The following is a 23,393-nucleotide window of genomic DNA, read 5'->3' on the forward strand; positions in this document are numbered from 1 at the left end:
TCATTATTCGATGTATTGCAATATTAGAAAACATAATACAACGAGAATCGGAATCCGAATCCGAATTGTGGGTGAAATTAAACATTTCTAGTGAGAAAAATTTTGAAGCGAGAAAAATTGTGAATTTAGCATGTGAGTGTGTGAAATGAAGAGGATTGAGATTTGAGGTATTTATATAGGAGAATAAATTTTATTTTATTTTTTTAAAAAAAGGAAAATCAGCTCTGCCATCGGCCCGAGCCTCCGCAATGGAGGCCTATCGCGGGCCGATGCGGAGCCGGTAGGGGAAGGGAGATGGGCTCCCTCCCCACAATGGTAACCCATGGAAGGCGATGGAGTGACCGATCTATCGGCTCTGAGGATCGGCCGCCCCGATTGCTAATGCCCTCACGTGAATATCCAAATGACAAAGTGTACATTATTTTATGAGACAACTAGAATAATAAGTACTATATGATATGGCATAACAGTATACTAGTACCATTTATACTGAATACCCTAAACTAAAGTGTCATTTCTTGAATGAAAGTTTCATTTATATGTGAGTATACTAAGATAAAAATTGTCATTTACGTATATAGATCGTGTCGATAATACCCTAATTTTCTCAGTAGATTTTAGAATAATTATTGAGCTTAGAATTTAGTCGACTCACACCCAGGATAATTTATTTAACTTTGATGCTTGGCAATTGGCATAATCTAGTTAAAAACCATTATTTGATTTGAGTCTTGGAATTGAATTTGCTAAGATATGGTAAATATAAATTGATGTCACACAAAGATGAACTGGGCCAAATTAAATGAATAGCAGTTCTTACTTCTTAGAAGTTTAATTCCTTTAGCACTTATGGAGGTTTTCTGTTTATTAATTTGCCAGGTTTCAAATCTCATTTTTAAATAAGCTATGGGCTAAAGGCATTTTTTAGCTGGGCCATTAAATTAGTTAGTTAATTTATTATTTCAGACCCTTAATTTGAGTCCAACTAATATACCATTAACTAAGCATAATAATTTACACTCCCTTAATTCATCTCACATAAACGGTCTTTTCTTTTTTTCATTTTGAATTATTTGGATGGGCCATTATATGTTTGTTAATTTATTAGTTAAGACCCTTAATTTGAGTCCAACCAATATACCATTAACTAAGCATAATATTTTGCACTTTCCCTTAATCTCACATAAGCTATTGGGCTAAATGCATTTTTTAGTTGGGCCATTAAATTAGTTTGGTAATTTATTATTTCAGACCCTTAATTAGAGCCCAACTAATATACCATTAACTAAGCATAATAATTTACATTCCCTTAATTCATCTCATATAAACGTTTTTTTTTTCTTTTCTCTTTTTTCGTTTTGAATTATTCAGATGGGCCATTATATTAGTTCAGATCCTTAATTTGAGTCCAACCAAAATACCATTAACTAAGCATAATATTTTGCACTCTCCCTTCATCTCACAGTTGTTTTTTCGTTTAATTTTTTATTTTGAACTGTTCACAAATAATAATTAGTTTCTACTTTTAGTAATTATTTAATAAAATAGATCCCATTCTCCATAAATAATAGAATTTAGAACCTAATACTTCCTCCGTCCACAAAAAATAGAACAATTGGTGTATGACACGGGTTTTAATGTAGAATTGGTAATATAAGAGAGAAGGGAAAAAAGTAAGATAGAACGAGAAGTAGTGTTAGTGGAATGATGTGTAGGATTATTATTTGTTGAAAATTTTTCATAAATAAATATGCTCTATTTTTTGTGGACGACCAAAAATGGTAAATGTGTCATATTTTTTGTGGACGGATGGAGTATTACGAAGCTTTATAAAAAATTATTTTTTTCCATAAACTTTAAAAAGTAAAAGAGAGAAAAAAAAATAGAAAGAATTAAGTAGAAAATGATTAAAGTAAGAGAGATTAAAATAGTGAAAAAAAATATTATTCATGACTTAATAATAATTAATTAGGAAACTTAATAAAAATTCATGATCAATTTATGGAATATCGAAAATCCAATGTTGGCTCCCGCGTTACGAAATTGGTGAGTTAAAATTTCCAATTTTGGCTCCCGCGTTAAGAAACCCAAGCACGGGGTCAAAATCATAATAAGAGAAAAGTACAGGGGCCAAAGTGCTACTTTCAAAAACCCGTCAAAGTCGGTCACGCCTCGACTATAAAAGGACCCCTTACACCCACAAAAACGATTACGATACATATTTTGGGAATTTCTCTGCCTCTTTCGCTCTCGAAACCCTAACCCTAGGTCAAGCAGAGATCTGCGCCTCTCCGTCGCCCTGATTCATTATTAGGCTCCACTTTTTATCGGATCTTTACAAGAACCCCAATTTCCCCTGCCTTTAGTGGGATTTGTCTTTTGTTTTACGGGTAAATCTTCGATTCAATCTCAGATTCGAAATATGTCTCGGTGCTTTCCGTACCCACCTCCGGGGTATGCTCTGAGCAGCGCCAGAAACGATGCCTTGATTGAATCGATTAAGGTTGGTTGAACCGAGGTCTTTGATTAATTTATTCATGAGCTTGAGTACTCATCGATCTAAATTAAACGAGTTGTGGTGGTTTGTTCTGTACGGGTCAGACGCGTGAATTTCTGAACAAATCGTAATAGTCCCAGTTTCGATCCGTTGTTTGATTTCCGACTACCCATCCAATTCTAAAAATGTTTTTATTCGTGCACCGTGATTTTTGTGTTGAGGTTCAGTCAGATTTGTTGGGAATTTATTTTAAATTATATTGATAATTGGGCATGGGACCTCTTTGTCCTTTACAAGATTTTCAAAAGGAGGGTTGAAAAATATTAAATGGATTGGTAATATAGGAAGTAATTATCTGGAGTGACTATCTGTAATACGTGATTTATGTGTATCAAGTTTGTCTTAATTTTAGGTCTGCTACTGATGAATTTTAATTGGATTAGTAGCTTATTTTGGTGCTTATAATTGTGAAGTTTGTGGTGTCATAATTTGCGGAGTCTGAACCAACAAGTGTTGTTTTAGTTGGATGTATTTTAGTGTTCGAGTCTAAGGTGTCTAGATATTCTTTGGGGAAGCTGTTGGGGTGCATTAAAGTATTGTATTGTGGAGTTTAGAGTAATTGGTTAGGAATCGGTTATTCAAGATTGTGATATAGATGTGTTTTTGGTCTGTGTAGATCTTTCTACGCTAGCTTGATCAAATATCAAGATTATTTGAAGTATTATCAGTAAATAAAAACTTGAAACCTGTCAAGTTGTATACCTATGAGAATTTAGAAGGCAAAAATATGCTCTTCTCTGTTTAGTGACGCATGATTCTCAAGTTCAAACTATACATATTTTATTAACATGTTTTTTGAGTTGCTATGGTGGTTAGTGTTGCAGTATTTTTATGCATTTGGCTTTAAAATACACTAATTTTGTTTTATAGACCTTTTGAAAACAAAATTACAAGCTGCTTGGTGCAGTTTAGCTCTTCCTTTTGGACTAATGTCCATAAATTGGTTGTCAGATTTGCTTTGACGGAATTATGTGCTCTAAGTCTTGTGTCTTTCATTTTGTTTTTTTGCTCTGATGCTTGCTTGGCCTATTCTCCTAGAATCTGTTTGAACTTCCCTTTTTTATCGTAAGATATCTTGTTCACTCAGAGATGTCTTTTAGGGAGTTGTGGAAAGTAGTTATCAAAAGTTAGGTTTGCAGTCACTGGTATAGCTTGAGATGTGTGATCATCTCGTGTGTTATGTTTGGTTTGTACTGATTGCATAAGAAGTGAAATTATGCTGTGTAAACTTCTCGGCCATGTCGCATCTCCTCTTCCCTGGCATCAATTCTAAATTTGTGTGATTTTGGTGCTTTAAAGCTCCAAAAGCATAAGGTTCAAGCTGAGGAACTGAGGAAGAAAGAGAAGAAAAGGGAGAAGAAAGAGAAGAAAGACAAGAAAGAAAAGAAAGACAAGAGAAGTCAGAATAAGGGCAATTCTGATAGTGTCTATGGTAATTTTGGTGAAAAATTCAGTACAGATGGTAAAGAAGGAAAAAATGATTCTGTACAATTGGAACGGAGCAGTCTGACTGAGGAGCATGCAGAACCTGTTTGCTTGCGTGGTCCAAGCTCGTCCTCTGATAGCACCGAGAATAGTAATAAGAGGAAGAGGCTGCCTTCCCCTGTTGATGTTAGCCGTGGCCATGGTTAGTCATACATATTTGACATTTTGTGATGCTATATTACATAATTGACTCTTTGCTCATGCACATTTTGATGTTTGATTCAGGCAAGATTATCCGGATAAGGCTGTCTACAAAGAAGCAAACCCAATCTGATTCTTCAACAATTGAAGAGCAGAAACATTGCTCTACATCCAGTAGTATACATGCCCCTCCCCAAATAAAAAATGATGCTTCTCTCAGTCAGAGAAGTGCAGGCTTTTGTTCCACATCGGGGTCAATCAGCAACGGTAAGCAATGCCTTGTTCTCAAGACTGGTGGAGAGCGGATTCATGTTGCCTCCAACCATAAAACAGTGCTTCCCCTCAATCCGTCCCCCTTTGAAACCAAAGCATTTTCTGCAGCCTCTAAGCAGATCAAGAATGTCGTGGAATCTAGAGTGCTGCCTGTAGCCTCTGATCCGATCAAGGCTACTTCGCCCTTTGGATCCAAAGCTTTGCCTGTATCAAATACAGTTTCGACTGCAATGCTTAAAGAGGGACTACTCTACCAGAATCTAATGGAGAACTGGGTTCCACTCCAAATGTGCGGCAGTGGTGATGATAATCAAGATGAAGATTGGCTCTTTGGTAGCAAGAGTAAATTGGAAGTATCTGAAAAGAAACTGGTCTGCAGAGAGGATAGCATACCGTTCTCCAACACTTCATCGTTTTGGCCACACGCACAATACATACCGGAGGTTGACTTGTTCGCCCTGCCGTTCACGGTCCCTTTTTGATTTTTAGTGATGCAGATAAAAATAGATCAAAATGTATTATTTTCTTTTGCCCGAAGATTTTTGTAGTGGTTTCTCTTTGGGCAAGTTGGAGACAACAATGTATTGGTGCCACATTGAGAATTTGTAACTGTATATAAATTATGAATTTGTACTGTATATATTTTTTGATAGTCTGTATTGTTTCATTGCTTGTTCATTAGCTTCTTCCTATTGTTTCATTGCTTGTTTCATCCTTTTCTTTCTCTCTTTTTACAATATATCATTCTTGTTTTTACACTTTAATTTACTGAAAAACATTATAAAATGAGTCCTATAAAATGTAAGTATCATTCATAAAATAAAATATTTATCTCAAAAGTATGTTATTTTAAAACTGATATGGTTTTGGAACCGTAACCGCGAAACACCCTCGCGGTTCGGTTCCGGTTCTACAATATCCAAAACTGGAATCGGTGGTTCCGAACCGTAACCGCCGGTTCCTGAACCGTGGGCACTGCCGGTTCCTGAACCGTGAGCACCTCTAGTTAAATGTAGTTATCAGTTTTGAAATAACATACTTTTGAGATAAATATTTTATTTTATGAATGATACTTATATTTATAGAACTCATTTTATGAGGTTTTTCAGTAAATTAAAGTGTAAAAACAAGAATTGATATATTGTAAAAAGAGAGAAAGAAATTAAAATAAGGGAATGAAAAAGGAGGCTGCGTTTTGTTCCTTAACTTTTGCGTATTAAGCACAGCATTCTGTGCTGTGATTTAAATATATTTATTTCAATTATGAAAGGATTTTTTTAATTTCGACGTTCAAATCGATTCAAGCCTGGCGATTGCATCTGATTCCTGTTTGGGAGAGGCGAAATGATGATATCAAACGGAATCGAAGACGAGGAGAAATGGCTCGCCGAAGGCATCGCCGGAATTCAGCACAACGCCTTCTACTTGCATCGAGCTTTGGTAAATCTCAATATGATTATTGTCAGTTTTTCAATTCCAAAAAAAAATCTGAGGGAAAGGGATGTACAGCCCTAAATTCTCATAACTGGAGCAACTGAATTGTGATTTGGATTTTAGGATTCCAATAATCTACGGGAAGCACTCAAATACTCTGCGCAATTGTTATCTGAGCTAAGAACTTCGAGGCTGTCGCCGCACAAATATTATGAGCTCTGTAAAGTTCTTCGTTCCATTTATAAGTAATTCATCGCTACATGTTAACTGTTGTGTATGAAAACTGAGGCTTTCCCTTCCTTTTGTGATATTCTCTTTGATCTTATGGAATTTCCATTCCGGTGTTAGATATGCGGGCTTTTGACGAATTGAGGAGATTGGAGATTTTCTTCAAAGAAGAAGATCGGCATGGCTGTCCAGTGATTGATCTATACGAGCTTGTTCAGCACGCAGGGAACATCTTGCCTAGACTGTAAGTTCTGTGTGATCAACTCTTTGTTTGCTTATTTGGTTATATCAGAAGTTTGTTTCTGATATTCTGCCCGATTTGATGTCCTTTTGTGTATTGTCTATGGTCTCATTATGTGAGAAGAATTTAATGTGAGTCAGAATTGGTTCTTGCTATACTATGCATTTCTCTAATATGAGTGCTACGTGTTGATATAGTTTTACTGGTATCAACATATGATGTCTAATAGATGAGAAGGCAGACAAAAGCCGGATAAACCATGCTCTTTGTTTCAATTTAAAATAAATGTTGTAACAAATTTGCTTTTATTTATTCCTACATGTCCGTGCATATCTTGTGACCCCTGAAAAAGAAATATGTGCCATTCTTCTGTTGGCATATTTTTAGTACGGAGTTTTATCTTAAGATATTGTTACTATCTTGGACTGAACACAGCTGAAGAAAATCGCTGCAAGAATTTCAAAGTTACCGTAGTGATTTATATGAAATATTGTATGGAATCTTCTTTTTGCTTACTGACGATAAACAACTAGATCTTATAGGCTCAGTTGATGCATTCTAGTTGGTTTTTTGAATATGTAGGTATCTTCTATGCACAGTTGGATCTGTTTATATAAAATCAAAAGAGGCTCCGGCTAAGGATATTCTCAGGGATCTTGTTGAAATGTGCCGTGCTGTTCAGCATCCCGTCCGTGGGCTTTTCCTAAGAAGTTATCTTGCTCAAGTTAGTAGAGATAAGCTACCAGATATTGGTTCAGAGTATGAAGGGTAAGGCCAATAATCTCCTATTTCATCTTGCAAATTTGCAACAATTATGATTTTTGCAAGACTTTGAATTTACATTAACAGTTTTGATCCAACTTCTCTTCCCAAATCCAATCCTGCAACTGTTGAAATATTGCTGTTTGCATCCTGTCATCAATTACTTCTTCCATCTTTAAAGTTCCACCTTCTTTGTCTTTCATGCTATAAAGGCCTCTGGTACTGCCTCTTGTGTTTGTTCTTTGTTATATGTAAAATCAATGGCTCACTCATTTATCTTGAGAAGCTATGTTGTTAATAACTTATGCTATTGGTTTTCTGGTATTGTGGAACTAGAGTTCCATGTATTTAAACACAACACTTTTGTGCTACAGCACACTCAGATGATCTGACCTTGTGAATATACTCAAAGTGTTTATTTGTAACAATCGTAACGCTCTCTGCAGTGGGAGCATGATTATTTGAATTTTGATGTATGTAACGACTAACGTTCGTCTAACGTATCTGCTAGTATACATCCATGCTAATTATAAACTTGCATTCTTGCTTGCTTGCACGCTTATGAACAATAAATTAATCCCTTTGTACCAACGACTCTTCCAAATTTACAAGGCACAGTTTAGTAATGCAAAGAAATTGAAAGCTATTTCACATAGTCATTAATTGGAGTGGCTGAGAGTTGGTGGTTCAATTGAGAAGTTCATTGCTGCAACAGTATTTTCAATCAGACACTAGAGTCTTTGTTTAGAAAACCTGCAAAAAACAGATAGGAGTAGTAGATTTGCAAGGATTTGCTATTAAGTTGCAGTAGTAAGTCATCAGTTGTTGTTCTTCTAAATATATTAATAAGTCAGTTTCTGTGTTTTGATATTTGCTTTCTCTAGGAAGTAAGCCGTCCACTTTCATTTTCTATTTTATGTACAGCGAAGGTGATACTGTCATGGATGCTGTGGAGTTTGTGCTACAGAATTTCACAGAGATGAATAAGCTCTGGGTCCGGATGCAGCACCAGGTTTGTGGAAATTCTCTCAAATTTCTTGTTTAGCTCGTAGTTTTAACATACATGGCATATGAGCAGTTCTGTGCACAATAGGTGAAATATCACATAAGGGCATATTTTATGATGCACATATCAGCTTTGGTGATCCTGAGTTGAGACCTTCTTTTGGGGTTTCTGGCTTGCAGGGACCTCACAGGGAGAAAGAGAAACTCGAAAAGGAACGGAACGAACTGCGCGATCTGGTAATGTCAATGCTGCCTAGTAGTTATCAAATCCAAACATATATCTTAAGCTTCTAATTCATTGAGTGTCTTTCCATCCACCTCTCTGTGTTTAGGTGGGCAAGAATTTACATGTCCTGAGTCAGATAGAAGGTATTGACCTTGAAATGTACAGAGACACTGTTCTTCCTAGTGTATTGGAGCAGGTTGGTCATACTTATCTATTCATGCAGACCTTACTTGTTATATGCTTTCCTCTGCCAAATGGTTTACAATTTTTTATCGCAGATTGTGAATTGTAAGGATGAACTTGCCCAATATTATTTGATGGACTGCATAATTCAAGTATTTCCAGATGAATACCACTTGCAGACTCTTGAGACGTTATTGAGTGCCTGCCCCCAACTTCAAGTGAGTTATAAACCTTGCAATGTACTATATAAAATAGTAAACTAGAAGAGTATTTGGGTCCCTGCCCCAACCACAGGCTTAAAGAGTATGCTAGAAAGTAGAAAACTGAGAAAAAGAAACACCATAGATTCAGAGATGTTTAAAGAAAAAGTGCATCAATGTACAAGGCTTGTAAGAAATTATTTTTGCCGTCAAGACTAAATTTGGGAAAGAAGCTTGAGCTTGTCTTGTTTGCACTTCCCGGCCACCACCCGCTTATAGTCTTTGTTTGAAAATCTCAATGAAAGGAAAATTGCTCTGAGGACCCTTTTAATCAAATGGAGATGCTTACTTGCCAGACCAGTAGAAGATCTTACAGTGGTAAAGTGGTGGCCTGTGGCCATCATGATGGCTGTGTAGTATAAGAAGGTAGTATAGGCTTGTTGTTTGTGAAGGAAATCAAAATGTTTACTTTGTTTAGTTGCAACAACTTGAAGTAAAAGAGGATTATAGCCTTGAAACTACCAAGGATAAGAAAGGACCTTGACAAAGTGAATCTGATATACCTACATGAGTACAATTGTTAAAAAGGTTACTGGGCTTTACTCTTCTTCTGATCATGAATATTTGATGGTATCGTGTTCGGCCATAGGGCTGAAATTCATTTACTGCAAATTGCTGTTTTGACTTGAACACCTGAAGCTTGGGGTTGATGGGCTTGTTATATCTGCTAGGTATTTACTTATTAATGTTGGGGAGTACTATTTTACTTTGCAATCATTTGCTGCAACAAAATATCTGCATTGAACTTTTCCTGATAATTTTTTATATCTTTGATTTCACTTGCAGCCTACGGTTGACCTGAAAACAGTTTTATCTCAACTGATGGAGAGGTTATCAAACTATGCTTCCTTGAATCCTGAAGTGAGTTATTGACACTGCAGTCGAACTTAAACAAATTATATCATTTACATATTGTTGACCCTCTTATAGTTGTTACCAGAATTTTTACAAGTTGAAGCATTTTCGAAGCTGAGCAATGCAATTGGAAAGGTGAAGTTATGATTCTTAAATTATATTTAGCTATCGAAAAGTGATTTTGGGTTTAAGATGCAATTGGAAAAACAATGCAATTATTGCTTGAATGATATCTTATGCAGGTCATGGAAGCACAAGTTGATATGCCTGTTGTTGGAGCAATTTCTTTATATGTTTCTCTTCTGACTTTCACTCTCCGTGTACATCCTGATAGGCTGGATTATGTGGATCAAGTGCTGGTATACTTCTTTATTTGAGCTGCTGATGCTGATACAGATTCATGTCAGCATTTAGCCAATTCTGTATATGCTTGTAATTTGTCGATTCCTTCTCCAAAACCCCACATTTTTTGGTATTCATGAAAAATATTATGTCTTACTAACTGGAAAAAGGTAGAATTGGTCCATTCACATTGTTCACAAGCCTTGTATCTTAGTGATATTCGTCCCCTTTGTAAGATTGGGGTCCACACTATGAATATCAGAACATGGTCCATTTACTTCCATAAGCAAAAGGGATAATCTGAAAACTAACACCTTGACTACTTTCTGTCATCTGATCTTTGAAAGGGAGCATGTGTCAAAATATTATCTGGAAAACCGAAGCTTGAAGACAGTAAAGCAACAAAACAAGTTGTCGCCCTTCTGAGTGCTCCGCTTGATAAATATGATGATATTGTCACAGCTCTCACACTTTCTAATTATCCTCGTGTGATGGATCATCTTGATGCTGGAACAAATAAAGTCATGGCGATGGTTATCATCCGAAGCATTATGAAAAACAAAAGTTGGGTTTCAACTTCTGACAAGGTATACTGAGGCTCAATTTCTGTTGCAATTTTGTTTGGACTTATCGTAAATCGGAAATAAATTTATTTGGCAGGTTGAGGTACTATTTGAACTTATCAAAGGGCTTATAAAGGATTTGGAAGCAATTTCTACAGATGAGGTACATCAGAAACCTGTCTCGAATTGCATGATTTTTCTATGACGTATATGTCTCTGCGAAATCTGATTTTTATTTTTAGTCCTTGCTCGTGTTCATATTTTTCTTCAAATTTTGCACTCATGTATATTATCTTGTTTTATGTTTTTACCAATAGCTTGATGAAGAGGACTTCAACGAGGAGCAAAACTCTGTTGCATGCCTAATGCACATGTTGTATAATGATGAACCAGAGGAGATGTTAAAGGTAATTCATGATGATTCTACTGGTAGTTATGCTAAGATCATATGTTCTTACATGGTGAAGATGCAAGAAATCTTTATACAAGTGGCTGCATACTTTAAAGCCTCAATCTTTTGCAATTAAAATTGGTTATCCAAATGGAACTTTGAGGGATTGATCCTTAAATGGAGGATGACTAGTTTTGCTTCATCTCCATGATACCATCTTATTTCTGGAGAAATCCATCTTGTTTCTTCCGGAAAATAATCTTGTTTCCTGAGTAAAGTGCAGGTAGGGAATCTACATTAGATTTTCATAAAGAATGATAAGGCTAGCCGGGGGGGGGGGGGGGTAGTGAATCGTCCTGAGTGCTAGGTACACTATATAAGGTGGCTAAGGAGAAGACTCAAAATCAAATGTGGCCCATCATAACAATGAGCTGGTGTGCTGCAAGTGTTGAGTGTATGTGTATGTGGGCTGGACATTCATGATCTTAAATAACCTTTGCTTTAAACAGTGTATAGCACACATCAAATTTTTGGCTTATGCCTCTTCTAGCTTTCTTCTATCAAGCTATACCTGATTATGTACTTACGCTGCAAGTTGTAATTTTTTATGTTTTGATCAGATAATATGTACTGTGTGGAAGCATGTAATGTCTGGAGGTCCAAAACGCCTACCCTTCACAGTCCCATCTCTTGTTTTCTCTGCTCTCAAGGTACCTTGTTTCCTGTTGCAAATTATTTGCATGATATTTTAGAACATGATAGATCCTTGGGAAAAGCTGTGATAAGTACATTTAATCTTGTAATGTACTTCTCTGGAGACTCCTGAAAGCAGCGTATCGGGAAGGTGCAAAGTGTTTTGTTGGAAAGCACGAAACAAATACTAGCGTCTTCTGATGCCAAAAATGAACAAATTCTTAGTATACCACTTTTCTCTCAGTTATATTAGATTCAGTAGTCAGATATCAGCTACAAGCTTAACAATTAACATGCTACACTATTTTTCTAGCCTTTACTCTGGTTACATAGCTCAATGTTTCTAGTACATTGCCCTGTGTGGCTGTGTCCAAATAGTCCGTTTTTGGAATTATCTGGCTATTGGGTGAAACTAATTACTTCTATGGTATCATTTATTGCTTATGTACTATGTTGTCATCTAAAATGTTTTTCAACAAAAAAATCCAACCAACTTCCCATGTGACACATTTAGGCTTCAAATCTCTCAATTTGATTATTGTACATTGATTACACTGCTGACATGTAAGTCATGTTAGTGTGTAAGTCATTCTAACATGTCTTATTGGAATATAGTGACAATGGTCATACTGCCTGTTTTGAGTATTCAGTAATACTTATCTGCATAGAAGTAATCATGGACATGGCAGTCACTTTAAGCATCAACCTGCTGCAATATCTCATTTTACCATGAGAGACAAGAAGAAAATTCATACTTCTGATGTGCGTTTCTGGTTCAGTTGGTGAGGAGACTACAAGGCCAAGATGGAGATGTAGGTGGAGAGGAAGTTCCAGCCACCCCAAAGAAGATATTTCAGCTCCTTAATCAGGTAAAAGAGCTTCACCTTTCAAACCTCCAAACTCTTTGAATGCGAGTCATCTTGGTTCAGAAACTGAACACTAATATCCTGATTTCATGAGTACATTTTTCAAGAGCTTTTGCTGTGTATTCCTAATGCGTAAAGTTTATTCATCCAAGTATATCGCAACCATCTGTGGATATAGCATATTGATGCAGTAATGGATAAAATTTCTAAGAAAGATTGCCATGGACAAAATTGTCCCTCTTTGATGTCAATAACTGCATTATATGTTGAAAACTGTTTATTCATATTCTCCATGTTGCACAGTCATAAAACCAAGCACAAAATAATCAGTATTTTACAACTTCCAAGTTTGATACTTCTCTTGCTGTGTGCTTGACAATATCTATTTGCTATACTCCCCATCAATTGTTTAATATTTATTGATGAGCAGAAGTATATTTGTATTTTTTGTTGTAGATCATTGAGACTCTTTCCGTAGTTCCTGCACCTGAGCTGGCATTAAGGCTGTACTTGCAATGTGCAGAGGTAAAACTTTTTACAGCACTGCTGAAAACTTTATGGTGGATAAGTGATTCTGGGTATTAGCATATTCTCAAGAGTTAAAATAGAAAACACTATGAATTGGAGTATGTTTGTTTTCCTTCCGCAAAACTGGATAATTGTCTATTAAAACATACCAAGGAAATGGAGATATCTAGTTCTAACTAATTATTGCATTAAACCTCTCCTAGTTATGAGTATAAGTTAAGGTTCCAGTATACACATATGTATGTACAAGTGACTAATCAATGTGGTTAAACTGTCTTATATAATTTGATGAATAACTCCAATAAAATAAGTATAAGTTTATAGTGGTTAAATAACTTCCCAAGTTTCTGAATTAAGGTATAGAAAATCCATGTTCTGTAACTTCTGAGTTTTGATCAATTAATTAAAAAGAAACTCCTCCCTCGATCCTTTTCTTGTCCAGCTATCTTATCCTTTTCCCCCAGTTTCTCCTAACCATATAGGAAAAATTACAGTTTAGCACCCGAACTATTGACCTGATAATAGAAATGTCACAAACTACACATAATCACAGTTCAATGCAAGGTACAATTACATTGTAACAAAGAGGTCTTGAACTATACATAATAATAATAATAAAATATCCTAACTATTACTTGCACAAAACTAACAAAAATGTCCCAAGATTCAATTTCCATTCATGAAACGGTGAGACATTGAAAAATTCATTCTTGCACAAATGTAATACTAGGAATCAGTAACATTGTTTTTGGAAGGGTATGAATGGCATTCCATTTTCATTTCTTTTGTTTAAGGATGATGAGGCAACTACGGCTAATAAGAGTTCTTTCTTTGCATTCCTTCGAACATCTGTATTTACAGGCAGCTAATGATTGCGACCTTGAGCCGGTGGCTTATGATTTTTTCACACAGGCCTTTGTCTTATACGAGGAAGAAGTAGCGGTATGTATCCAATATCCGTTGAGCTCATAAAACATTACATTGCTTTCTTCAGAGCAAGCAATTGATTTTTTTAAGTAACTTGTGTTATGTTATGCTATAATTTCTAGGATTCTAAAGCCCAGGTGACAGCTATACACCTAATAATAGGGACTCTACAAAGGGTGAATGTCTTCGGTGTCGAGAACAGAGATACCTTGACTCATAAAGCCACAGGGGTAATGTCATTGTCTTTCCGTGCAATGTTTTATTAATCTTTTGGCTAAAGCCCAGGCTCATTATCTTTTACTTTCAGTACTCAGCGAAACTTCTAAAGAAGCCAGATCAGTGCAGAGCAGTTTATGCGTGTTCACATCTTTTCTGGGTTGACGATCAGGATGGCATTAAAGATGGAGAAAGGTATAATGTATTTTGTTAAAAAAAATTGTTTAGTCGCAAGCCATGCCATCTACTGCAGTATGCATCGAGCCAACACCCCATGACTTGCTGATCTTCCTATTTGATAGGGTTCTGCTCTGCTTGAAGCGTTCATTAAGGATTGCCAACGCTGCTCAGCAGATGACAAATGTTACCAGGGGTAGCAGTGGACCTGTAACTCTCTTCGTTGAAATACTTAACAAGTTAGTCAGTCAAACTCTTTAGTCTTGCACTATAAACGTTAAATATGATGCCCGTTTCTTCCTGAAGACGCTTTTTTTTCATTTTATTTTTTGTTCACCATATGCTTCAGGTATCTATATTTCTTCGAGAAGGGAAATCCTCAGATTACAGCTTCTGTGATTCAAGGCCTAATAGAGTTGATTAAAACCGAGATGCAGAGTGACAATGCAGTTGTGAATCCTGTATCAGATGCATTCTTCACAAGCACGTTGCGTTATATTCAATTCCAGAAAGAAAAAGGAGGCGCTATGGGTGAAAAGTATGATTCTATTAAGTTGGGAGGATAAAGATCGAGGAACTGAACCGTTTATCTGTAAGGGCTATGAAGAGTTCTCCTTTGTTATTTTGGATCTCGACACGAACAGCGAAGCCGAGAAACTGCACATCCACTGTATTATTCTGTTAGCTGGTGTTCTTCATAATTTGTACTATGCATTAATGAGTTCCTAGAATAGTAGACTGATTCTTGAATCATGTTGGACGTGGCCAATAATAATGGTCCAAATCGGCTCTATTGTGTATAAGAAACTAATGTATATTGATTTGTTTCTAAACAATAAACTTGTTTCTGTAAACTTGGAATCATAAACTTACAGGTAAAATAGATAAGTATGTAAATATGGGATTAATAAATCTTTAATTTAATCGTTACCTTAATCAAATATGAAGGTCAAAATTAAAATTACAACGCCATGAATGAAATGACTATTCTACAATACAGACATGAATTACTCTTCCATTACAGAACAAAGGATCATTCTAAAAGCTAAAAGAAGAATGACATTTTTTCTATCTCAATCAACAATGTTGAAAAGTGTTGTGCAATTTCTCTTCTAAGTACTACCTGGATGGAACGGTGCAGAGCTGTCCGTGCCTAGGATGGTGTTCCAGAGGATACATTCTCGTATTTTTCACAAATTTTTTATGCTCGACAGCAGCTTTTCTTGAGCTCAATACTTGGTTCGACTTGCCCCTGATTTGCTTTGCAATGATGGAGCATTTGGATAAGGGATCTGAAGATCCAGCTCCAACTCTCCTACGAAATAAACACAGTTCTAATATAACACCGACAATTTTATGGCACACAGCACAGATTATTTACATGAACATAAGAAACCAGAGATATTCAGAGTGCCATAATAAGGTAACAAGCAAATACCTCAACAACTTCTCTGATGCAATGCGGGCTGCTGTAATTAAGCTGCGGCTTGGTACTGACTTCACTATCCGATTTGGATCAGACCGCATTGGAGAGTGGATTTTGATAAGCTGTAAAAGCATAGAAGTATAGCATTTAGTACTGAAACTGAGTGAAGGAATATTTGTAAAGTATGTAATTTTGATGAGTAATATTTAGTTACAAGATGATAAATCTGATAGTCATTCATTACATATCGACACGACTTACACCAAGACATTCCATCATTTGATAGTATGCCCGACCGTGCAGAGGGGTGTGCCCTTGTCGAGATTCTGAAAAATACCTAGTCCTGAGATGAACAATAGGCCCATTACTAGATAAAGCATTATATAAAAATGTGACTCGTTCAGCACATATTCCAATATACGTACCATTCTTTATAACCAGGATCAACAGTAAAGCCATACATATCAACAGTGTCACAAATGGAGAGAGCAAATTCAAGAGCCTTTAGCCCGGTGCCTTTTGCTGCTGAGCCAAATGATGCTCCTAGCATCAGATAAACTGGATTTAGTATGGGAACTTCCTACAAAAAAGAAAAAGGTAAACTTTAAAATAAGAGTATTGCATGTTTATTTGTCTATATTTCCAAATTGAATTCTATTTGAAAGGATACACAAATGGCTAATTATAGAAATAGTCGGACAAGAGATCTGAGGGAAACAACAATGACATGCAACTGGAAGGGGAAAACTATTCTTCAGTCAGAGAAAGGAAAATGCTGATCTCATAGAACGTAATTACGTAACATACTAGAAGGAAAAACTCAAAAAAGTACACACCCGGATCATCTTGTTCATGATATCATGAATTGTTGTTTTGACGATCAAGACCTCCTTTCCCTTGTCTGTGGGTTTATGATCATTAATATGATTGCTTATGAGATTAAGTTCACAAGATGTGAAATGTGTACATACCATACAACTCAGCGACTTTATCAAGAGCTTTTGCAGAACCCCTGTTGAGGAGGCGAAATGTGCTTTTCGTACCAACATATTCTGTGAAATTCTGCACAAAAGAGAAATTTGTAGGCAAGAGAAAGGCTTGTCTAGGTAAGATAAGACTGTTACACGGTATACAAACCTCTATAGGCGCTCCATTCTCTCTGAAAACAGCATCATAGCTATCTATTTCATCTCCAAACTTGTTTCTTAGAAGATCACCTGAATTACCAATGACAGCACATCGGCTAAATTGCCTTGGCGTATAAGGAGGATTATCCGGAAGCACCAGTGAGAGTTTCTCCATGCACAGAGTTTTATTCTCGCATTGATTCCTGCAGCAAAGAAAATCAAAATTTGGTCCATATAGCCCTATCTTGAGAAAAAGAAGATCCAGAAGTTTTTCCAAAATAAATTTTTACAGCTTCACTAAATAAGTACATACAAGGATAGACCAAAAAGCCTTCTATATTGCATGATCTATAAGTTGATAGTGTCTATAACATACATTGAAGTTTTAGTTATAGATTATAAGGTATATACAAAAGGGGTAAGGTAAACAAAACATACAAACAAGCTTGCTGTAAAAGAGAACAGGGATGGTTTATTTTAGCATTTTGGAGGTTTCAAAGTTCAATCTGGTCTTCCAAGCCATCAGTCACTACAAACATCATAATCAATACCTAAGAAAATATTAAACTGCTACCACATATGAGCTTGCAACAGTAGTAATAACTTGGGCCTCATATGTGGGACTACAGCTTGTATAAGAGATTCTTATGCAGGACTTATGTATCAAAGCTACTTACAGTAGGGCTCCCTTATTGATCCTCCGCCAAGCATAATCTCTCCATCCATTTGGCAAAGCATCAATGTATTCTCGAGTCAGAACAGTAGTACTATTCCGCACCTGCAAAAGTCCCTCACTGAACATAAATCAACTATGGTACAAGATAGTTCCCAAAGTTTATTGCAGAATGCAGATACAAGATTATTTTTCGTAATGATGGAATGATATTAAAGTTACACAATCTGCGTATTCAGAGACAAGTAGTTGTTTCATTCTTTTAAACACTAGAAGAGGAGTATTTAATGGAGTATGAATCTTGCACGGTACCAATAACACTAACCTGCTCCCATGTAGCCACTGCTTCGCAAAGATTGAAATCAAAAGTCAAGCCTTCAAGTTCTCCTGATTTGGGATCTTTCTGTTCAAAAATTTAACAACATCATTGGGGAAGCACGACAAAATGCATCCAGGAGCTGAAAATATTCACGCTCAAGACTTTTAAAATTTGTAGTTGGGAAACAATAAATTTAAAAGTAATTTGAAGCAAACAATGACTACAAGATACAGCAATCACTAAGAGAGTACCCATTTCGGGACAGTCTCACTGGGGTACTGCAGCGAAACCTCACAATCATCTCTACCCCTTACAGCTTGTAAACCTAAACCATTTGCACTCTGCAAGGCATCAAATGCACCAGATGAACTACATAACATACCAAGTAAAAGCTCAAACATTATTATCGTAGGAATTCAATGAGGGAAGCGATAATTTAGGTCAACACATTTCCCATATGGAAAACACATCTAATAATACAGGATAACATAACCAACCACGCCAGACAATTATCAAAACAATTACTATAATGTACATCTTAGCTGAAGAATCTCAATCATATTGGTGATTCCATGGGATCTCTTGTCACCAGAAATTAATGCCTGGTTGGAATCTATCAACACTAGGGAAATAATGCAAGGAAAGGTTCCACTTTCAAATGAAAACATTCTGACCCTTGTTTATACAGCATCCCCGCAACCAATCTGGAATTACAATCTAAAACTGATAATTTCAGTAAAATTTAGTTTGGATTCGAAACATTTCAAGTATTTCAAACTCAAACAAAGTTTCGACATAAACAATAGCATTCAATTTTGATGTATACATTCACACTCCAATAAAAATACCTAGAATTAAACAGAATAACGACTACGCAAACTCATTAACTCACTTCAGATATAAATTAAAGAGCAAAAACAACTCGGAACTGACCACACACTTGCCGAAATGACTCTGTAGAGATCTCAATGCCTCCAGATCATCACTGGAAAGGCCAGGCGGCCGATCTGCACGCACATTCTCACACTCAATTGCAAACAGATCGAAAATTTGAAAACGCGCAGAGTGAAACAAACAAGTTGATTACCGAAATTGGAAACACCAGTGATGTAAACGAGAAGAGCTCCAATCCCGGAGGTTAAAGCAACCAAAAATGCTAGCTGCAGCAGCCTCATCTAATCTCTGCAAATTCTTCAATAATTATTTCTCCCAATTAGTTTGAGAGTGAAACGAGTTTGTTTTTCTTTACTTATTTGGATCTGGATTAAGGGAATAAATAATTTCTTTAAGATTATTTAAGCAGATTAATACAACTTTATACGAAAAATCAACTATTATTTCATTTTTAGGACACTACTATTTTACTTTAATTTTAATATTTTCCCATCTAATTATTTAATGTTTAGATAATTATTTTATGAAATTTTCATAGTACTATAGTTTTTTTGTATGCATATTTTTTTAATCAAGTAGATAATTCTATTTCTTTATTCTTGTGTTTTATTATTTTTCTACTTTTAATAGTTTTTACGGTACTTCCAATCCGCACAGTCTGCCGGGACAATACATGGAGTCTCGAATAAAGTCAGCAAATGAATATTCATCGAGGGAACAAAATGCACTTAGCGATCCGATGAAATTGTCTTAATTTTGCCTGATTTCTCACCTTTTGAAGTCCAACCTCTTGCAAATTAAAAGTAAGAACTGACTATATGATACCAACGTCATTAGTTTCATTATGTAAGAAAAACTTTCGGACTAATATGCAACCTTTTACTATAGGTACCGCCAAAACATATCTAAGTTGTAAAATTATTTTACAATTGTAATGAACTGACTATGTCACCTACTGTAATGACATATTTCACTGCTCATTCTACAATACTGAAGACTTAGACTGATTTTACTTGAATGCATTTTTATTTATGAAATGAATATACATCGATAAGTAAAATACACGGGGTAATAAAACAATTCTCCTCATTGATGGATAAAAATTGATGTTTGGTTTTACATACACATAGCACTTGAAACATGTATTCCAGTATATAAACCCAACAACGCCTTCACGTTGTCCCCTCCGAACCCCTTGAGAAATAGTTGTGCAGAGAGATTGTGTGAGGAAAGGAAGGAAAATGTGCACTAGTAATACACATATATAAATATTTTAGCAATGTTTGCAACAATAAGCTTAGGAAAACGACAACCACACTGGCAGCAAGGCGCCAACACAACACGAACGCGATCACAAACGCCATGACAATGAGCGTCGTGTTTTGAACTAGTGTGGAAATGCAATCGCGGCGAGGGTGCAACTGTTGTTTTCATCCTGTCGAACCATGCCACCTCGTTCGATAAAATGGATGAGAACATAAGCATACAAACTCGCACAATGAGACACTCTCTTATTAGTCCGTAGAAATAGTGTTGCACTAGATATAAGAAAACAGAGGCCCTAATGAAGACAAAAGGAAACATGTCCAAGTTTTTGGATTTGTGCATCATCTGGAGGAGAGTAAAACATTTTTATTAAAATAAACTAAGAGTGAACAAAGCTATTTCAATATAGCTAAAAATTAGCATGGGTATTGTAGGTGTCTAATCAAAGCTATTTCAATATAGCTATTTCAAAGTTGGTGAAAAAAAGATAATGGAACGTGAGTCCTACTTTTTTTTATTAGTTTTATAATAAAATGTGAATGGAAAAAAGGTTAGTGGAATGTGGGGCCTAATACCATTTATGGAATATTTCAATCGGGACTCTTAAAGTGGGACATCAAAAAATGATAACCGGGACCCCTAAAATGAGACGGATGGAGTATTAGTTATTACTGTAAATTAGTTAGCATACTAACGCAACTCGGGTATCGTATCCACAAAAACTTACACATCTTGTACTATCTAGACCATCGAATTATGATAATTTATTATAAATAAATAACTTGAATTTTTTATTATTTTTTTTATTTTTTTCAAATATTTTGCCTATACGAATCAACAAGAAGACTCGAATTTTTTATACTCCTTTTTATTTCTCATCAAACAAATGACAGTATCTTCTTCTACAAATGCTACTTATAATTCTCGGCATGAAAGTGGGAAACATTTCGCAACGTCAACGTGTCGATTCTTCGATTATAATTGATGAGTTGACGAGCAAATGACGTTGTAGATTAAATAATTAATCTAACATGCATATGTAGAATAATTAATTTGACTTTCTAGAAGGTTCCCATTGGACCTCCGACGTGATTCAGAAAACTCGATCGATCTCTTAGAGCATCTCCTACGGCGAACGTCGCGGAAGTCCTACCCGACGTCCGCCGCTGTGAAGAAAAAGGTAGGACACGCCCGTCCCGTGTGCCCGTCGGATGGGCTGGCCCGTCCGCCCCACGTCCTACCTGACGTCCGCCACTGGGGCGTGGGTAGGACGTCGAGGTCGGACGTCCGACCGAAAATTAATATTTAAAAAAAAAAAAACTCTATAAATACGGCTTGTATCGAAATTTTAATTCCGTAAATTTTAATTTTAATTGTGAATTTATTAATTTTATTGCGGGAAGTTCTAGTGCAATGGAAAGTCCTAGTGATGACGTGGCATGAATTTTGTGTGGAAAGTCCTAGTGGGAAGAGGCGAGGAGCGCCACCGAAGACGCTCCTATGATTTTCCATAGTCATAGTTAATTACGTTACATTAAGAACAAATCAGCAATAATTAGTTCGCATCATATATCATCATCATCATCCATTTAAATACAAACACAAAAGCAAATTACTCCACTAATATTAGTCGAAATTGCATCATATTTGGAAATACAAAATACACATATAGATAATTAATTTATCTTCAGCAATAGAAACCAAATTGTCTAAAGCTGAAGCCCTAAATTACAAAGGAAGAATCATATGTGTTACACCCATTAAAAACACATGGGATCTCCACTATAACTCCCCAAACACAAACATAATATATAATCATCAAGCTTAGCTTAATGAATTCCCACAACTTCTTAAAAAATATCAGCAGTGGGTAGACCAAATCAAAGCATACATAACTATTTCGAAAAATTCGAATTTGGAGTATTTTATATAAAAAAAAAAAAAGATTGATTGAATGAGTTTTTTTTTTTTTTATGTGAAAAAAAAAATCATTCAAATAACCTCTCTAAAATCACCCCAAATTTGAAAATTTTCACTGCAGCCGAAGAAGGCGCCGCAGATCATCGGTGGCGCCGGCAGCCGCCTTGCAGCCGAGCCTCGGCCGCAGCGAGAAGCTCGGCAGAGGCAGGCTGCTCGGCGGCGGAGAGAAGGTGAACACCGCCGAGCTAGAAAAAATGCCAGCCTGATCACCGACCTCCGCCGCCGCCGCCGACGTCAAGCCGCCGCCGATCTCACACTTTCTCCCATCGAATGAGATCAACGGCGGCGCGGCATCCTTGGATTTCTTCGGCGAGTTTTTGCCTTGTTTTTTGGGAGATTTTGATTTGTTAGGGTTTCTAGGTTTTTGGACGGCGGTGGGGAGGGGCAGCAAGGGTGGCTGTGAGGATTGGCGGCGGAGAAACGGCGGCGGCGGAGGCCGCAGAAGGCCGGCGGAGTTGAACCGGGATAGCCGGAACGCGTCGGAAGGGTTTGAATTTGAAAGGATTGGATTCTGATGGAATTTTTGGGAATTTTTGAGATTGGATTTGTGATCAAAATCAAACGATCCATGCATCATAACTGCATCCATATCTATGGATAATTAAATGCAACAAAATGATATCAATTTATAAAGATAAAAGAGTTTTATGAAAAAAAAAGGAAATGGAAATGAACTAAAACTTGAAGATCATCAACTGCATCTTATATAGAAGGCGAACTCCTGCTTTATTTTCATTATTAATAATTAATTACTCCATCCGTCCGCGAATAGGAATTTCGTTTTTCTTATTTTAGTCTGTCCGCAAATAAGAGTCTCGGTTCACTTTTACCATAAATGGTACTAGGGTCTCATCTTCACCTAACTCATTCAACTCACATTTCATTTAAAACTAATATATACAAGTGAGACTCATATTCCACTAACCTTTTTCCACCACTTTTCATAACATTTCTTAAAATCCGTGCCGCCAGGATTGGGACTCCTAATGGCGGACGGAGGGAGTATTAATTACTCCCTCCGTCCGCTATTAGAAGTCTCATTTATGGGCGACACGAGTTTAAGAAATGTTAAGAAAAGTGGATGGAAAAAGTTAGTGGAAAAAAGGGTCTCACTTATATATATTAGTTTTAAATGAAATGTGAGTGGAATAAATTAGTGGAAGGTGGGACTCTATTACCATTTATGGTAAAAGTGAACCGAGACTTCTATTCACGGACGGACTAAAATGGAAAAACGCGACTCCTATTCGCGGACGGAGAGAAGTACTCCATCCGTCCCGCTTTAGCAGTCCCGTTGACTTTTCTGCACTCGTTTTGTAAAAATGATAATAAATAGTTAAAGTGGAAAAATAATA

The 23,393-nt window shown here is 36.4% G+C and overlaps 4 protein-coding genes across 6 annotated transcripts; 2 read left to right on the forward strand and 2 right to left on the reverse strand.

Annotated features, from left to right (window-relative positions):
• Positions 1 to 2,218: 2,218 nt before the first annotated feature.
• LOC125221842 (uncharacterized) lies at positions 2,219 to 5,134 on the forward strand. 2 transcript variants are annotated; one of them, XM_048124134.2, is made up of 4 exons: positions 2,219 to 2,503; positions 3,857 to 4,184; positions 4,268 to 4,450; positions 4,565 to 5,134. In XM_048124134.2, exons 1-4 carry the CDS (start codon positions 2,423 to 2,425, stop codon positions 4,936 to 4,938), a joined length of 966 nt encoding a protein of 321 aa, XP_047980091.2. In that variant the 5' UTR covers positions 2,219 to 2,422; the 3' UTR covers positions 4,939 to 5,134. The 2 variants fall into 2 exon arrangements, with proteins under 2 accessions (XP_047980091.2, XP_047980090.2); XM_048124133.2 differs by having other exon boundaries at positions 4,268 to 5,134.
• A 577-nt stretch (positions 5,135 to 5,711) lies between these two features.
• LOC125221718 (vacuolar protein sorting-associated protein 35B-like) lies at positions 5,712 to 15,207 on the forward strand. 2 transcript variants are annotated; one of them, XM_048123932.2, is made up of 22 exons: positions 5,712 to 5,896; positions 6,014 to 6,110; positions 6,239 to 6,362; positions 6,942 to 7,127; positions 8,046 to 8,133; positions 8,307 to 8,363; positions 8,459 to 8,548; positions 8,631 to 8,753; positions 9,582 to 9,656; positions 9,726 to 9,785; positions 9,893 to 10,009; positions 10,340 to 10,579; positions 10,653 to 10,718; positions 10,873 to 10,962; positions 11,567 to 11,656; positions 12,419 to 12,508; positions 12,962 to 13,030; positions 13,895 to 13,975; positions 14,083 to 14,190; positions 14,268 to 14,371; positions 14,479 to 14,592; positions 14,703 to 15,207. In XM_048123932.2, exons 1-22 carry the CDS (start codon positions 5,801 to 5,803, stop codon positions 14,917 to 14,919), a joined length of 2,382 nt encoding a protein of 793 aa, XP_047979889.1. In that variant the 5' UTR covers positions 5,712 to 5,800; the 3' UTR covers positions 14,920 to 15,207. The 2 variants fall into 2 exon arrangements, with proteins under 2 accessions (XP_047979889.1, XP_047979890.1); XM_048123933.2 differs by having other exon boundaries at positions 5,847 to 5,896; positions 6,014 to 6,135.
• A 35-nt stretch (positions 15,208 to 15,242) lies between these two features.
• LOC125221720 (sialyltransferase-like protein 2) lies at positions 15,243 to 19,146 on the reverse strand. The gene is made up of 12 exons (XM_048123934.2): positions 18,986 to 19,146; positions 18,832 to 18,905; positions 18,150 to 18,239; positions 17,905 to 17,982; positions 17,584 to 17,684; positions 16,917 to 17,109; positions 16,751 to 16,841; positions 16,616 to 16,680; positions 16,205 to 16,359; positions 16,041 to 16,122; positions 15,792 to 15,901; positions 15,243 to 15,668 (listed from the first exon to the last, which is right to left on the reverse strand). Exons 1-12 carry the CDS (start codon positions 19,071 to 19,073, stop codon positions 15,473 to 15,475), a joined length of 1,323 nt encoding a protein of 440 aa, XP_047979891.2. The 5' UTR covers positions 19,074 to 19,146; the 3' UTR covers positions 15,243 to 15,472.
• Positions 19,147 to 21,662: 2,516 nt separating this feature from the next.
• Positions 21,663 to 22,708, reverse strand: LOC125221496 (uncharacterized). Its single transcript, XM_048123615.2, has one exon. It carries the CDS (start codon positions 22,625 to 22,627, stop codon positions 22,091 to 22,093), a length of 537 nt encoding a protein of 178 aa, XP_047979572.2. The 5' UTR covers positions 22,628 to 22,708; the 3' UTR covers positions 21,663 to 22,090.
• Positions 22,709 to 23,393: the final 685 nt, after the last annotated feature.

Source organism: Salvia hispanica, chromosome 1 (assembly GCF_029641045.1).
Source record: "Salvia hispanica isolate PSC_SH4W2 chromosome 1, Shi_PSC_v1, whole genome shotgun sequence".
Classification (NCBI taxonomy): domain Eukaryota; kingdom Viridiplantae; phylum Streptophyta; class Magnoliopsida; order Lamiales; family Lamiaceae; genus Salvia; species Salvia hispanica.

Excerpts from the sequence above, each read along its gene's own strand:
- LOC125221842 (XM_048124133.2), top strand. The coding sequence starts at position 2,423 with ATGTCTCGGTGCTTTCCGTACCCACCTCCGGGGTATGCTCTGAGCAGC. Across the intron at positions 2,504-3,856 it reads CCTTGATTGAATCGATTAAG|CTCCAAAAGCATAAGGTTCA; the intron begins GTTGGTTGAACC and ends GGTGCTTTAAAG. Across the intron at positions 4,185-4,267 it reads TGATGTTAGCCGTGGCCATG|GCAAGATTATCCGGATAAGG; the intron begins GTTAGTCATACA and ends TGTTTGATTCAG.
- LOC125221718 (XM_048123932.2), top strand. The coding sequence starts at position 5,801 with ATGATGATATCAAACGGAATCGAAGACGAGGAGAAATGGCTCGCCGAA. Across the intron at positions 7,128-8,045 it reads ATTGGTTCAGAGTATGAAGG|CGAAGGTGATACTGTCATGG; the intron begins GTAAGGCCAATA and ends TTTTATGTACAG. Across the intron at positions 8,134-8,306 it reads GGGTCCGGATGCAGCACCAG|GGACCTCACAGGGAGAAAGA; the intron begins GTTTGTGGAAAT and ends TCTGGCTTGCAG.
- LOC125221720 (XM_048123934.2), bottom strand. The coding sequence starts at position 19,073 with ATGAGGCTGCTGCAGCTAGCATTTTTGGTTGCTTTAACCTCCGGGATT. Across the intron at positions 17,110-17,583 it reads ATCAATAAGGGAGCCCTACT|GAATCAATGCGAGAATAAAA; the intron begins GTAAGTAGCTTT and ends TCTTTGCTGCAG. Across the intron at positions 15,669-15,791 it reads GCATCAGAGAAGTTGTTGAG|GAGAGTTGGAGCTGGATCTT; the intron begins GTATTTGCTTGT and ends TTTATTTCGTAG.
- LOC125221496 (XM_048123615.2), bottom strand. The coding sequence starts at position 22,627 with ATGGATGCAGTTATGATGCATGGATCGTTTGATTTTGATCACAAATCC.